This window comes from Salarias fasciatus, chromosome 3, assembly GCF_902148845.1.
Source record: "Salarias fasciatus chromosome 3, fSalaFa1.1, whole genome shotgun sequence".
In the NCBI taxonomy this organism is placed as follows: domain Eukaryota; kingdom Metazoa; phylum Chordata; class Actinopteri; order Blenniiformes; family Blenniidae; genus Salarias; species Salarias fasciatus.
In genome coordinates, this window is record NC_043747.1 from 9,508,717 (window position 1) to 9,523,821 (window position 15,105).

The window sequence follows — 15,105 nt, forward strand, 5'->3', positions numbered from 1 at the left end:
AATTTTTATGCTACTCTTAATCATGTTCTTTTAATGGATTTCTTTTATTTCCCCATAAAGCATTGTGAATTTCCTTGGGTCTGAATGGTGCTTGCAGCAGTGGGTCAGTGAGCGTGACCTTTGACCCCAATCAGCTCACCTGAGCGCTCCAGTGTGGCTGAAAAATATGTGTCGTGAAAAATAGGATGGGTGAACTGAATGCAGAAAATGCTGATATTTGGTGGATTTATGCTTTTTTTGTGGTCAGAACTTTTGTTTTGCTCGTATTCCGTTCCCGGAACTAAAGTGTCGCTCGTGTTTCCCGGGGTCTGCAGGGGGGCGACTGGCTCTAGTCTGGATGCGGATCCCGTAGCGATAACAAATCAAACCGAATAATAGACGGAATAAAGCGCGACAGCGGGGATGGACGGAGGGACCGAGCTTTCCGCGAGCATCTCTCAGATCGTGCAGCGCCTCAGAGGGACTCATTTACACTCCCAGATCGAGAGGCAAGCCAAAGTGAGTAGCAGCTAGCAGTTAGCATGCGGCTAACGACGCTCCGCTCGGCTCGGCTCGGCTCCGCTCGGCTGGGCTCGGCTCCGCTCGGCTCGGCCCGACACTGCTAAACATCCCGTCTGTTTGCAGGAGTGTTTACATCAGCCGGACATTAAGCTGGAGTCTCTTAAAGAGGATGTCCGCAGTTTCCTGAAAGCGTCAGGTACGGTCACGTTAACGTCGTGTCATAATAGAGGAGTTAGAAACCGAGGCTTCCCGAGTGCTCATTGGCTCGGTGCGATGTGTTTCAGGCTGGGAGAGAAAGCTGCAGAATGCGGTGTACAGAGAGCTGCACATGTAAGTGACATTCACTCTGAAGAGACGGTTTATAAAAACACTGGGTGGGCATCAGAGGGAATTTAAAGCCCCACCACACACACTTAAGATAACACACTTTACATACATACATCTCCTCTACAGCCACACACACACACACACACACACACACACACACACACACACTCTCACTCACTAGAGACATCTTTTCAACTCATATAATGGCACATCACTCTTGTTTTCCTGATTTTTTTAATCAAATTTTAATTGTTTTTAGCTGGTTTCTTATTCATAATTATGGTGATTTTGTGTTAATTTTTGGAATTGTTCCATAATGCTACCTTTTTATTTTTTAAAAAATATTTTTTTAAAAATAAAAATATTCTTTATTTTTTTAAAAAAATCTGTTTTATTTTTTTGTTTCTCCCCCTTTTGTGTACTTTTCTTGAAATAAGAAGTGTTTTGGGATGATTTTGCATTTCTTTGTGGTGTCCATTGACTAGACTTTGCAATCACTTTTGATTGGCATGCTCTAATAGTAGTTGCTTTTGTCTTTTGTTTTTTTCTGTGGTTTTGTGTCTCAACGGACATTTTTCAGTCACATCCCATGTTTACTGATTATTGATTCTTTGTTGTCATGAGTGTTGCTGGTGCTACTTTGTGGTTTGTGCTTCCTTTTGCTCATATTTCTTGTAGTTTTGTGTCTCTTTGTTGCGAATTGAGTCCTCTCTCAGTAATTATGCACGTCTGTGTGTTTTTGGGAACTGCTTTGTGATAATTTTGCATGCAGTTTTGTTATTTTTTTGTATTTCTTTGCTATTCTTTTATATTGTTTGTCATATTTTTCACACTCTTTCTGGCTATTCTGTGTCCCTTTGTCCATTGTTTGTTTGGTGACTTCAAATTTTGTCAAATGAAGTCTTCCTCCTGAGCTAAATACATGCAAACAGTGAAAAAAGATGTGTTTAACTGTATTTTTCAGCAGAATTATTTAGGCTTTTATCTCTCTCCAACCTCTTGGAGTCTTGAAACACAGCTGTTGGTTTCCCTTTGCGTTTGACTCTAAGCTGCAGTAAAGTTGATTGTTAAGCAGCTTTGAAAGCTCGCTGCAGCCGCCCTGCTTCGCAGAATGACTTCAAACGGTGACTAATACCTTTTTGTGGCCACTATGTTCTCTTCTGGGTGTTTAGATTAGTTGAGCATTGTTTAACCCACTGAGACCTTGAGTCATTCAATATGCCGCTGAGCACAGTGGGGGGGGGGGGGGGGGGGGGGGGGGGGGACTGACTCATCCTTATCTAATGGTGACCATCCACAGACCTCCTTTTGTTTTCGACTTCACCTTTTGTTTACACGTTTGTGCCTCTATTATCGAGGGTCTGTGACGTTGATCCACCGAACTCTCTCCTCTCCCGATTCCAGCCAGCTGCCCCCGAGCCACCCCGCCGCCCCCCCGGAGCACCTCAAGGAGCCGCTGGCCTACATGCGCAAGGCACAGGTCCGGCCTGTCACCGCTCGTCCCCGTCACTCCCCGTCTCCTCGTCTTCCTCACCTGCCCGGACGCGTAACGTGACGCTCTGCGTGTGTCTGTCTTCCCTCCACAGGCCAGCTGGGAGAAGCGTGTCCTTAAAAGCCTGAACAGCATGAGCACGGAGCTCGGCGTGCCTCTGGCTCGAATGGTATCTGGAATATCTGCTAAACAATCACGGCCAGCGTTTCAGAATTAGGACGAATCTTAAATCACTCCTCGTGAATAGACTTTACGTATATTTATTCCACTGTAGGCGAGTGTCGTATGTGAACCAGTGAGGAAGGTGTCAAATTACAAGAAGTCATGTAAATCGACTGTTGAATCACAGTTTTTGAGGGCCTTTAGGAGACAGGGTCATCTGTGACTGATGTTAGAATATAAAGTGTAATTGCAATTTAAAGATGCTGTATGTCAAAGGTGACAAACATGAGGCCTGTGGGCCACAACTGGCACCCAAAAGGCTGCACTCTGGCCCACGGACCAGTAAGCAAAATGTAAAATTAATAAGGAAAGAGCTTAATTTTCAACAGGCCTTTGTTAAGAGTATCAGACACAAAGCAACACTGAGACCTGAGCTGAGATATTGACGATGCTGCCATGAAAGCTGGTGAGCTAGCGTTAGCTTCAAAGTCATGCTGTCAGGGGGAGTTTAAGGCATGCAGGCAAAAGGCTGTAAAATGCAAAAATTATAGATATTCACTGTATTCTGCATCATTAATATTGACTTAATGTTGAATTTGCAGTAATTTTTTGCCACCGAATGTTGAGATTTGGGAAACATTTAGAGTTGACTGTGTATCACATCATAGAAAAGCTTTAAAGTTTAAATTTATCTGTTCCAGTCAAGCTGAAATTGGCCTCCATGTGACCTCTGAACTCCTAACTTTAAGGCAGCCTGGCAGCGGGCTGCCTCCACCCCACCCCTGACTGAGCATTCCCACTGTAGCTTTGTTTGTCTGCATGCATAATCCTGAGAGCCTGGATGTACGTCTCTCCTCTGGCCGTGCGGCATCTGCCTGCTGAAATCCTCTCTGCTCCACAGAGGCCCGCGGCGGAGCAGAAGGAGCTCGCCAACAAATGGAACGAGATGGGCACGGATGAACCAGGTCTCCGGACGTTACCCAGGGCCCCAGGCCCCCGGGCTCCGCCGCCTTTTATGACAGATTAGTGTTGATGTGCCGGCGTATTCCGGATCGGCTTAGCGCGTCTCCCAACCAGATCCGCCGCTTCCGTTGGGCCAAGAAAAGGCTTTCGTGGGGAGGTTGTAAATAATATATGATGTAGTTTCCGCTCGCCGATTCTGGTTTCCTTTGTTTACACGAGGCCGCGGAGGTGTAGATCTCATTGGGAACGTCGATGTTATTGACCGGAGCTGCTCCGATGCAGAGTTTTATCGTTGTTCCCAATCTGAAGTATACATTGAATTTATCTGCAGTTAAAAAATAGTTTGTTTTAAGGATCAGAAGACACATGTGCTTAAGCCTTGGATCTCGGAGAAAACGCTGCGTTCTCTCCACGCCGGCCCGTTTTCCGACACGCGCGCTAATCTGCGCGTCCCGCCGGTGCTGTAATAACATTTAGGATGTGCCGTCCCGCGGCTGTAAACAGTCGGGGACGGCAAGCCGAGAAGCTGTCCAGACTCCTCGATAAGGAGCCCCCCCCCCCCCACCCCCCCGAGACCGCGGAGCGCCCTCACCCCCCTGAAACATCGGGCAGACGGCGGACGCCTGCAGCCGGGCCGACGCTGCCAGCTGTGACTGTGCACACACGTCTTAAAGCCGCCGCTGATTAAAGGCGGCTTCACGGCTGGGCGCTTCGGCGTCGTCTCCATTAGTCAGCCATTATGACCTCCTCTGAAATCCCAGATTTACACACAGGGTCGGGGTTGGGTATTTGGAGGCGCTGCTGGCCGGTGTTGTTGGGTAAAGCTTTTCAATGTGTCTTTTTACTGCAGATTTGACTCGGTTCAGGCCTGTTTACGCCCCCAAGGACTTCCTGGAGGTGAGACTCATTTATTTCCATCTTGCTCCTCGAGGTTAATTTGACAAGTATGGATAACTGTTAATAAATTTTCTGTCTCCAGGTGTTGATCAGCCTGAGGAACCCGAACCACGACAGCAGCGAGGACGTCGGCGTGCGGAGCCACTGGGGCCTCATCCAGGTTCCCCTCAACGTCCGGGACGTCCCGCAGCTGGTAGGCGTCTCCGTCGCCGCCCGATTCCTGCAGCGTTCCCTCTTAAGCTGACCCAGTTTGTGTGTGTGTGTGTGTGTGTGTGCGCGTCTCAGAGGCAGGCCTACTCCGAGCTCAACCTGACCAACGGGCAGCTGGGAATCGACGACAACGCGCACATCCATCCAGGTCGCTCGCTGCTTTTTTTTTTTTTTTTTTTTCCAACCTTAATTGTGAAACTTCAGAATCCGTCTAAACACACTCTGAGCGATAATTAATGTGTTTACCCTCCAACCAGAGGAGTTTAATGATCCATAAAGCACGGCGGGCCTCATTATCAGCCCCGGTGCCACACGGCTGCTCTGGGACTTTTCAAGCAATATCTGTGTAAAGTCCGCACGCCGGCGGAGCCCACAGTTTGGCGTTCGGGCTTTAAATAGAACCGTACCCACCATCGCTTGTGTTTGTAAATCAAACAGATAACGTTAGCTTGAGGAACGGAGCCCGGAGCTGCAGCCGCTGATGAATCTGTTCTCTTCCTCCTCCTCTTCTTCTTCTTCTTCTTCTTCTCTCTCCGTCTCTGCAGATTTGTTTGAAAACGAGTACATTCAGGTCGGGAAGAAAGGTTTGTGCTCGCTTCCTCGATTCATGTAAATCTATAACAGCGTAACGTTTACTCAGTGTTAAGTCCTGTGTTTATTCCACAAATGGTGTGAATATGCTTTAAAAGCAGCTGAGTGCGTTTACTGAAATCCTTCAGGATAAAGTCACTTTACTCAGTCTGCCTTTGACTCATTTCTAAAACCTGAAAGAATAAATAAACCCTCAAAGTGCGGTTCTCGTATAGAAGGCAATCAGAAACGTCCTTGCTGGCGTTGTGTTGCTGAACGCTCCTCTGCTCCCTCCTCCATACACACCAGCTTTATTACGGGCACCAATCAGACGCCGTTGGACAGGAGGCTGTATTTCCTGTATACGGCCCTGCGGCCTCGCCGCTGCAGGCCTCCAGCGCCTTCAGATCTTGAATTTAGGAGGCGCGCGGCGTTGTTAGTTTATGTTATGATGGGCCAGAAGCTCGAGGCAGAGCCTGGGTGTTTTTCTGCTACCGTCATGACAGATTTACGGAGGCGCCTCTGCATCAGCATGACTGGCTTTTATTTGTTTTTTAGTTGAAGTTCTGTGATGATCTCAATATTAGAAAAGTCTGTGTTGACATTTTTCAGTGATTATTTCTAATCACGGTTAGCGTTTTAGCACTGCCTGACTAAATATGCTTGATTTCTCCAGAGACTTCGTCTGATTATTTCTCTCGTCTTCGATTCCCCGCTTGAGTTTTCCCAAATGTTGTTTTCAAAATAAAATTAGTTTCAACGAACATAAAGAAAAGATTAAAAACGACTTGTGGTTTGATGGATTTGCGCCTCATGTGCAGCTTTTACCGTGAAATTCGCTGAAGCTTTTAGGGAATCTGCATGAGGGTTTGCATGTTCTTCCTGTGCACTCACCATTGAGTGCTTCCAAAGCGGACTGTCCTTGAACGCCTCTCAGACGGCGTTCTGACCGTCGACGGTCCGACGCCTGACCTGCGTGTCTCCCCCCGCCTTGCTCAGTGGTCGCGGAGCAGGACAGCGCCGCGGCGCAGCAGTACAGCCGGCAGGGCTGCCCCACCGGGCTCCGGGCCGAGCTGTGGGGCCTGATCCTCAACTCCACCAACCAGCCCCAGGTACAGCGCGCACACGCACACACACACACACACAGCTGCAGTCGTTCCCAAACCCTCCATGTTTACTACAGCCTAATGAAGCGGCTCCTGTAAAAACCCAGCGGTTGTGTGTTTTCGACGCTCTTCGCTCAAGATAATCAAACGCCAAACGGCCCGAGTCCAGAGCCCCGAGTCCGGGCCAAGTCGATAAAACACTGTTTGTGGAGGTCACAGGTCACCACGGGGACCCTGAACTGGACATCCGATGGCGGCGGCGTCAGGGTATTCCTTCTTCTGCTCCTCATGCCTATTTATTGTAAAAATCCCGTTCTCCTTGCGTCTTGGCTCCAGCCCTGCCCCCCCCCCCCCCCCCCCCCCCCCCCGGGTGTTTATGTGTGTGAAGGTAGACGACACAAATGTTGAGATAATCAGTTGCACAGTTATAACAAACGCCTGTGTGGCTCTCGCCTGTGTAAACGGCGCCGTCCAGAACCTGCAGCCGAGGCCAAGTCCGTAAAACAGTGCTTTGTGATTGGAAGATTGACTTGTTTTGAGGGGTTCCGTGGAGCCGTCTGGAGAGTGTCGGCGGTGTCGGCGCACGCATGAACCAGTCAGACGGAGGCTGCGATCAGTTTTTTTTTTTTCTAGAGAATGATTAGGATGACCTCTCTGCTCCCATACTGTGAAAGACTTCAGCAGGACGTTGTAACTTTACCTCAGCTCTCTTTGGACAGAGATGTCGTCCCTCAAGGCGCTCCGCACGCAGCAGACACTTTTATTGCCCCCCCCCCCCACCCCGCTTTCTTCTCTTCTTCGGTTCATTTACAATAAGCTGTCTCAAAACCGGACACGCATCTGAGGCTAACCATGAGGGCGGAAAGGCGGCGCGCCTCCTTCCAGCTGGCTCCTTTCAGGCCACGAGGGTTGATATTTCCTCTGCCGTCAAGAAACAGCGTCGCTCCTTCAGATTGCACACTCGAACTATCAAAAGCTTTGTAAACATTCGCGCTTATACTTAAAACTTCAAAGTCACGACTTGTTGCTCGTAGCAGCTCCTAAATTTCAGTTTGTGTTCCGCCTTCGCGGCTGTTTTCAGGACGTCATGCATTATGAGCAGCTGAAAGCCGGAGTCATCCAACACGACCTGCTGGTGGACAACCTCATCTATAAAGTGAGTCTGTCTTCAGCCGTCAGACATCATACTAGCGTCGTCTCACTGCAAAATTCCGTCTCATTTTTTTAACTGGATTCCCCAAATTTCTCCTCTGGACAGGATGTGAAGCTCACCGCCAGTAACGACGATTACTACTTTGTGTTTGAAGACTTTCTCTACCAGGTGGGTTGACGCTCTCGCTGGGTTGGACCATTTTCTCCTTAATTTTGTTGAATTTATTCAGTAGTTTCATTTTGTATCGTAAACTTAAAACTCTGTTTTGCTCCCTCAGTCGAAATGTATTTCAGGATTTGGACTGGAGCTGCTGGTATTTGCGGATTACTTGGGTTTTTTAACGGGACTGGTCTGGCCCAGTGGAGATTAAACTGGTTTAAAACATCCAGCTTTGAACAGCGAGCCTCCTCCGTTTGACGTGTTATTTTCAGCGTCATTATCAGTTGAGTGTTTCTGAATGTGAATGAATACATCTCTTTCGTGAAAAGTAATCTCGGAGAGCAAAGAAGACGGCAGTAAGATGCTTTTAGACCCTTTCAAGGTGCAGTGAGGTTGATTCAGCTCGTCTGTTCCTCTCTCCGATGATAACCCGCCGGACCCTTTGTGCCTGTTGAAGACTCTTAAATGTGAACGAGGAGACATGTTTATTATGTATGGTCCCCATTTGCTTCTCTCTTATTTTTTCTGTTCCCTGCTCTGCTGATTTCCCATCATGCCGTTCACCTAAAGTGTTCTGTGGAAATGAAATTCGTTCCCGAAGAAGACCCCGAGATGGGATTGAAATAGAACGAGCTCCCACTCACACGGCCGTCTCTGCGCCATCAGCAGCCACTCCAGGCTCGGTTACACGTCTCAATACCCCGTCTCCACGTGCGCGGCGCTAATGGGGGTTCTCAGGACACGGGGGGCCATCGCAGGCCGCCGTGGCGCCGGTGACGCAGCCCGACCTTCGTGTGAGGATACTCTAAAGGCGCACGTGTCCCTCTGCCGTGTCTCTCAGGTGATGCTGTGTTTCTCCCGCGACACCGTCGTGCTGGAACACTTCAAGTACAACAGCGCCACTCCGCCCAGATCCTACATCCAGGGTGAGGCCACTCGTCCTTCACACACACTTCACATCGTCACACCAGGAGTGGCTTTTGACTCCCATGACCTCCTCGGTCTCACAGGGAAAGCGGGGGACCAGGAATGCGAAGTCGTTTATCCTCCCAACGGTAACCTGGAGTCACTCTTGATCTGAACTCCTAAAATAAATGCTGTTGTTTTTCCTTGTGATTGACTTTGACCGTCTTTCAGGCGTGATTCCTTTCCACGGCTTTTCAATGTACGGTGAGTATCTGAGCTCTTCCCGTCCACCTCGACGAGCCGAGGACGGCCTGGATCAAACCGTGTGTCCGCCCCGCAGTGGCGCCTCTGTGCTTCCTGTACAACGAGCCGTCCAAGCTGTACAGCGTCTTCAGGGAAATGTACATCCGCTACTTCTTCCGGCTGCACTCCATCTCCTCGTCCCCCTCGGTGAGTTCCGGCTCCCCGAATCCTCTGAATATTCATTCGTTCCGTGCTTCACGCGCCCGTCCCTGTGCCCCCCTGCAGGGCATCGTGTCCCTGTGCCTGCAGTTCGAGCGCCTGCTCCAGGCCCACCTGCCGCAGCTCTTCTACCACCTGCGGCAGAACGGCGCTCAGCCGTGAGTAGCTGGAAAACATCAACTCCAATTCTCCTTTATGCAGCTGTACATTTACTTTTTCTTTATTTTTTAGGTAAAGTTAAAGTTTCTGTCTTTTATGATCACATCTGCGTCTCAACACAGCCTCAACAGTCTCCAGAAATCACTCATATTCTCGTTTTTCAACAGTTTTGAAGCAGCGTCTGTGTTCGTTCCTATCTGGGTCGTTCTCTCCGTCTCTTCCACTGTTATTTATATCGTTCACTCTCATACTGTCCATCATGCGCCTTCACACCGCCTGATGTTAGTCTTGCATAATGCAGCCTCACTGCAGCCTGTATTCCTGCCAGCTGCTGCCATCTGGTGGCGAAACGGTGCAAACACAGGAATGTCGAGACCAAAAGACTGAGGGGAAAAAAGTGTCATAGAGAAACAGTATCTCATAAAATTCATGTAAAACATGAAAATCATCAGCTTGTAGTTTTTATACGAGTAAAGACTGCAGTTCTGTGCTGATTCCTCCTGCGTTGCTCTCAGCTTGCGTATCGCCTTCAAGTGGATGGTGCGAGCCTTTTCCGGCTACCTCTCCACTGACCAGCTGCTCCTGCTGTGGGATCGGATCCTGGGATATGATTCGCTGGAGGTGGTTGCAGGTAGGACAAGGTTATTATAAAACTTGAATGATAATGACTGAAAATTCAAATTTTTGTTTATTAATTAATTTATGCGTACATATACATGGTTTAATAGATGAAATATGTAAAAGTTTAAGCTTTTCGAACAGAGGTGCAGGTGAATATTGACTTCTGGAGCATGAGGTCATTCTGAAGAATCTGTCTTGACCCTCCTCCTCCTCCTCCTCCTCCTCCTGTTCTTCCTCCTCCTCCTCCTGCAGTCCTCGCCGCCGCCGTGTTTGCCTTCCGCGCCGAGAACCTGATGGAAGTGACGTCGCTGGCCTCGGCCGAGGTGGGTGTGAGAAAGCGTGACTCCTCCGGTCGCCCCCCCTCCGCCCCCCTCCTGCTCCAGGAAGACTGTAAATAGCCGCTGACGGCCGGCCAGCGCCAGTAACCCGGTCTTTTGAATGTCTCCAAAAACCCGACACTTAAGAAGCCCTCGCTCTCTCCCTCGCGGCCCCGCCGTCCCCTCCGCGCCAAGACCGCCGCCGCCTTAAAGATGACGGTTTGTTCAGTCCGGTCGACTCTGCTTCTGTTGCGTCGTCGACGTTTGTTTCTCGATTTACTGTTTTCATTCTGATATATGTCAGGAATCGGAAGTCGACTCCACAGCGAGTCATCTCACCCTTTTCCTGTTACAACCCCCCCTCTACCCGTCCCTCCCAGAGGGTGAAGGAGGTTAAACTCCGCTGTGACGCGTGGGGCGACATGCTCTCAAGATGCTTGCTCATTTACCACCTGCCCCGGCGGAGGGGACATATCATAACACGCTGCTCCTTCTCTTATATTTAGACGCTCGGACCTGGCGTTGAAATATTAAACCGCCTCCCTCCAAACAGGATAGGGCCCCTAAATTTAATCCCCCCCCTTCCACCAGCCGTCCCAGAAAGACGGGGGGGGGGGGGGGGGGGGGGGGGGGGGGTAGCTCTCTGAAGCATGAATTGTCGCTTCCTGAGGATCCTGCATCATCATTATGCGTGTCGCTTTTTTTAAATCTTGAAATGTGTCTCATGGTGAGGGGGGTGGGGGGGGTTTATAGCCCCCCAGGGGGCTCGGTGGGCGAAGGTAAGGTTGCTTTCCCTGCGAAAACGCCAAATCTCACACGTACATTTGGCCGGGGTCAAATGAGACGATCCAGTTACGGAGCGTCAGTCCATCACAGAGTCTGGGAATCTTTATTTCAGTCCGTACCTCAGAGGAAGTCGGTCTTCTTTATCGGATTGCGTTATTTTAAGAAACAGGTTTAATTAATCTTAAGAACTAAATCTTGGTCAGAGGTTTGAGTTTATTTTATTCAATTTGATCAATTGAATAAGTTGTGATTATTAACTTTAATTCTCTGTGCACAAATGGCAAACAAGTTAATTTTCATGTTTTTTTTTAATTCAGTTTAAAGGAAAAATATTTTAAAAAACCCAGTAAACAGTGACTTCCTTCACTATGAACTGAAGATCTGTGTGAGGAGAGTTTGGGCCTCCAAAGCTGTAGCGTCAAAACAAGAAAAGTGTGTGGGGGGGAAAAAACAACTTTATATTGCAAAGTATTTTTTTCTAATTTTAATAATACCAAAAATAGGGACAGAAAAAGGCAATGGATAAAAAATAAAAGCCAAAATAAACCTTTTTGCTTTTTTAGAGCGCCATATTTCTGACGTAAGATTCCATCTTAAATTTAAAAATAAGAAAGAAAGACGGATCTCCACCGACTGTTTGCAAAGCTCTTTCTAATATCCGTATTTCCGGCCGACCTCGGGTCATATTTCAGCTTCTCAGAAGGTTTTAGTTCATGCAGATGTTAACCACACTCCTGGAACCCGTCGTTTCGAAGAAAAGCCAAAACCTGAGTACTAAACAGGAAAGAAAACAGAGTAGAGCTAATAGCTTTCAGGCCTCCAGGTGTGTTCCTGGCTCAAATCCCAGCCTGGGGCGGACTTTAAAGAGGCATCTGGACGGGTTCGGGACCTCCCAGTCCGCCGCCGCTCTCTGAGATGCAATCACAGATCTTATTTGTGCTTTTTGTTTTTGTTTCACAAACACACACACACGCACACACTGCAGGCCGTCCTCGCCGACCTGTCCACCCTGAAGGTCATGCCACTCATCCAGATCTTCCTCTTCGCCACGGCCATCTGAGGAACGCCGAGACCACGGTCCGGAGGAGGGACCCGACGCCAGAAAAGCGCCGCTCGGGGTATGATGCCATGACCACGCTTACATAACTAATCCACCCCTGGAGGAGCCAAGTACACGGGCTGCGGAGGGGAGACCTGCACTTGCATCTTCTCGCACTGGTCGAAGCAAATAAAAAGAAAAGAAGAAGCCAAACCCGTCTTGAGCATGTCCGCACCGTGAATACCGACTATCTATATCATGTTATTCGAGAATATCCGAGCCCGTGAGGCTCAGCCGGCCTCCTCGAGCCGTACGCTCTGCGGGGAAGCCGATACGCGCTCGCAGCCGAAGCTCATTAGGAGCCGGCGAGCAATCGTGGCGGCGTGCGAGGGAGAACAACGGCGGAGTCTCCCAGCTTCGGCTAATGAAGTGTTAATTAGCTCATGTGATGTCTTTCTGCGGCGCGGCTCCGGCTTGTTATAACGCCATTAGATAATCCTGCCGGGGAGATTAGAGGCTCGCCGAAAGAAACGGGAGAAAAGACGCAAACCGCGCGCCGTTACAATTAGAAGCTGCTGCATCCAGACATAGTTTGATGTGTTTATCATCAAGGTATTGAGTATTGGCGCACTCTTAAAGGGACATCCAGCACCTTCAAGTGCCAAGGTTCACCTGTTTTTCACTTTATCGAATGTTTTTCTTCATGTACTGTAAAACGATGCTGGTTCAACCTCCATTTAATATGTAACCTGGCTGCTGCCAAGTGTTGACTTAGGTATGAAAACTGGGTCGTTTCTGCATATCGACGTCTCCCGAAACCGATGGGCTAAAAATAATCAACCTCCCGATCGCGCCGTTTCACCCCGATGGTGTAACAGTCTGTCAAGAGGGGGACTTACGGCTGTTTTAGTTATAAAACTTGAAAAACCGACACGGTTTTAGGAAGGTGACGAAATACAGTAGGGGTGTCAAACGAGGCCTGTGGGTTTTCAGAGGTGATTCTCGACAAAACGGTTAATTTTCTGTTCCAAACATGACTGTATTTGCATCATTAATAATGTAAGAAAATGAAATGACGGCGATTAGGACATAAATAGTGTTACAGTATTTTAAATCGCATAAAATGAGGAAATGGTGAGTGCAGTATGAATGCTCGGTATTTTAAATCGAGGCTCGCTGTTACTTTGAACTTGTACGTTTGTTTTCTAACTTTCTGGAAACTTGAGACGCCGCCGTGTTTTTCCACCATCCCTGGCAGTTGTCCCCAAAGTTTTCACATGTCATCTTGTGTGTGACAACCGGGAAAACGTGAGTATTTCTGCTATGCGCAGACTCTAAAGCAGTTCAAACATGAAAAGTAGGTTAAACTTAATTATCTCGTTGAACCTGCTTTTCTTTTCACGGCAGCCAGGTCACATTTTGGGGTATAGTTCATCTCATGACTGTTTGTTTTACTGTGTCATTTTGTTTATTTATTTTTTAATACCTCATGTGTTGTTAATGTTATTTGCAGGTCAGTTCCATGTGCAGGTTTAATTTAATTATTATTTTTTTTTTAAATAAAGTGAAGTTGATCTGAATTGCTTCCCTGCAGTTATTTGAATTTTCACATGCGGTGGGATAAATATTTGAACAAGGCGTAACGCGAGTGACAGGAAGCGGCGTTGAGGTGCTTCTCTGACCCCCCCACCCCCCTCCTTCACCCTCTCCTCCGACTTGTAGCATCTGCTGTATTCCTCCCTGGATGTTGGCCGCTCTCCTCCCCGCCGCCCCCTCTGCGGGCTCGTATCGAATTCTGCTGCTCCTCTCTTTCGCCTCTTTCCCCCCCCCTTCCCCGGTTTGCGCTACATCTGCCACCTGTTTACTAGGACTCCCACGGCTGACTCTTTTATCAGTCATGCTCCTCATTTGAGACAACTACTCCCCACTGTGTGCTCCACTCTTCACTGTAGTCCCTCCTAGTGGCTGGTGGCTCATATTGCATGGCAAGGTGTCTTTTGTCCATCAACACAAAGGCTGTCCATCACTGATCTGATCTGTGATAGGCAGCAATATTACAAATATCCATCCATTCAGCTTCTATAGGTATTTATTCGGTCAGGTACTGTGATTTGTGTTGTATTGACAGAATGTTTACCGACCTGGAATCCTTTAAATTCTGTCAGTTTGGATAAAAGCAAAGTGTATTTACAAACAGGGTGTTGTGTTGTGACTAATTTAAATCAAATTTCAAATTTAATCTGTTTAATAACTATTTTTTTTTAAATATACCAACTTTATACGATCGTGCCGCATAACTTTGGTTTCATATCTTACCATTGTCTATTTAGTTGGCATGTTCTTCCCTGGTAAATCTGAATTGCTGCTGGGTGTGATTATGACCGTCTCCACTTATGCTACAGTTGATGCAACACACACACACACACACACACACACACTCAGACCTAAGAGCAATTTAGACTCAACAGTTGAAATCAAATGCATGTTTTTGGACTGTGGAAGAAAACCAGAATTCACGGAGAAAGAACATGCAAATTAGTTTGTGAGAAACCAAAATAATATTAAAGAGACTGGATGGTATCCTCTTTTATTGTGCTGGACTTTCCCGCGCGGAGCATCTCGAAAACACGAGAAAGAAGGGACGTCTGTCAGCCAATCAGGTCGTGCCATGTTGGGACAGTTCGGCCAATCCGCGCGCGCCGGGAGGAGGGCCATTCGGACAATGGAGCGGGGTACCACGCTCTTTCTCCTCATCCTCACCGGAGCTGCAGGTTACCCCGGGGAGCTCCTGTCCGCTCCAGCCGCGCCCCCGGTGAGTTTTAAAGGGCCCGAAACCCCGTGCGTCAGCTGCGCGGGAGAAGCAGACGGAAGGCGGGGGTAATGCTTAATGAGAGCCGCTGTGAATCTCCCACTAAATAACAAAAACAGACGCCCCCGGACCGGTGTTTCGGATTAAATGGTTCCCCTGTTAAATGGTGACCGACTTCCTGTAGTGAGCGCTGTTGCTGCAGATGTATAAAACACATTTAACGCTGTATTCCCAGTTAAATTTGGCAGTGTTGGACCTTTTTTTGGGGGGGGGTCTGCATTTTGTCTTGTTTTATATATTTGTGTCGGGTCTTTAGGCTCACGGTGACTTTTGAAAACCAGCAACGAGGAACGCAAGCGGAAGACGGCCACTAGCTAACAGGGAAACCACTTAAACCAAAACACCGGCGGCCGAATTGAAGCCTCCTCCGCCCCCGCCTCCTCGTTTCTCCTCCTCCTGATGTCAA

The 15,105-nt window shown here is 48.4% G+C and overlaps 1 protein-coding gene across 1 annotated transcript; it reads left to right on the plus strand.

Moving 5' to 3' along the window:
- The first annotated feature begins 327 nt into the window (after window positions 1–327).
- Window positions 328–13,386, plus strand: tbc1d19 (TBC1 domain family, member 19). The gene is made up of 21 exons (XM_030085059.1): window positions 328–498; window positions 625–697; window positions 786–831; window positions 2,233–2,308; window positions 2,415–2,489; window positions 3,384–3,447; window positions 4,296–4,342; window positions 4,425–4,535; window positions 4,628–4,700; window positions 5,098–5,136; window positions 6,122–6,234; window positions 7,310–7,384; window positions 7,487–7,549; window positions 8,382–8,466; window positions 8,551–8,595; window positions 8,678–8,710; window positions 8,787–8,896; window positions 8,975–9,066; window positions 9,583–9,698; window positions 9,941–10,011; window positions 11,777–13,386. Exons 1-21 carry the CDS (start codon window positions 403–405, stop codon window positions 11,849–11,851), a joined length of 1,578 nt encoding a protein of 525 aa, XP_029940919.1. The 5' UTR covers window positions 328–402; the 3' UTR covers window positions 11,852–13,386.
- The last annotated feature ends 1,719 nt before the right edge of the window (window positions 13,387–15,105 follow it).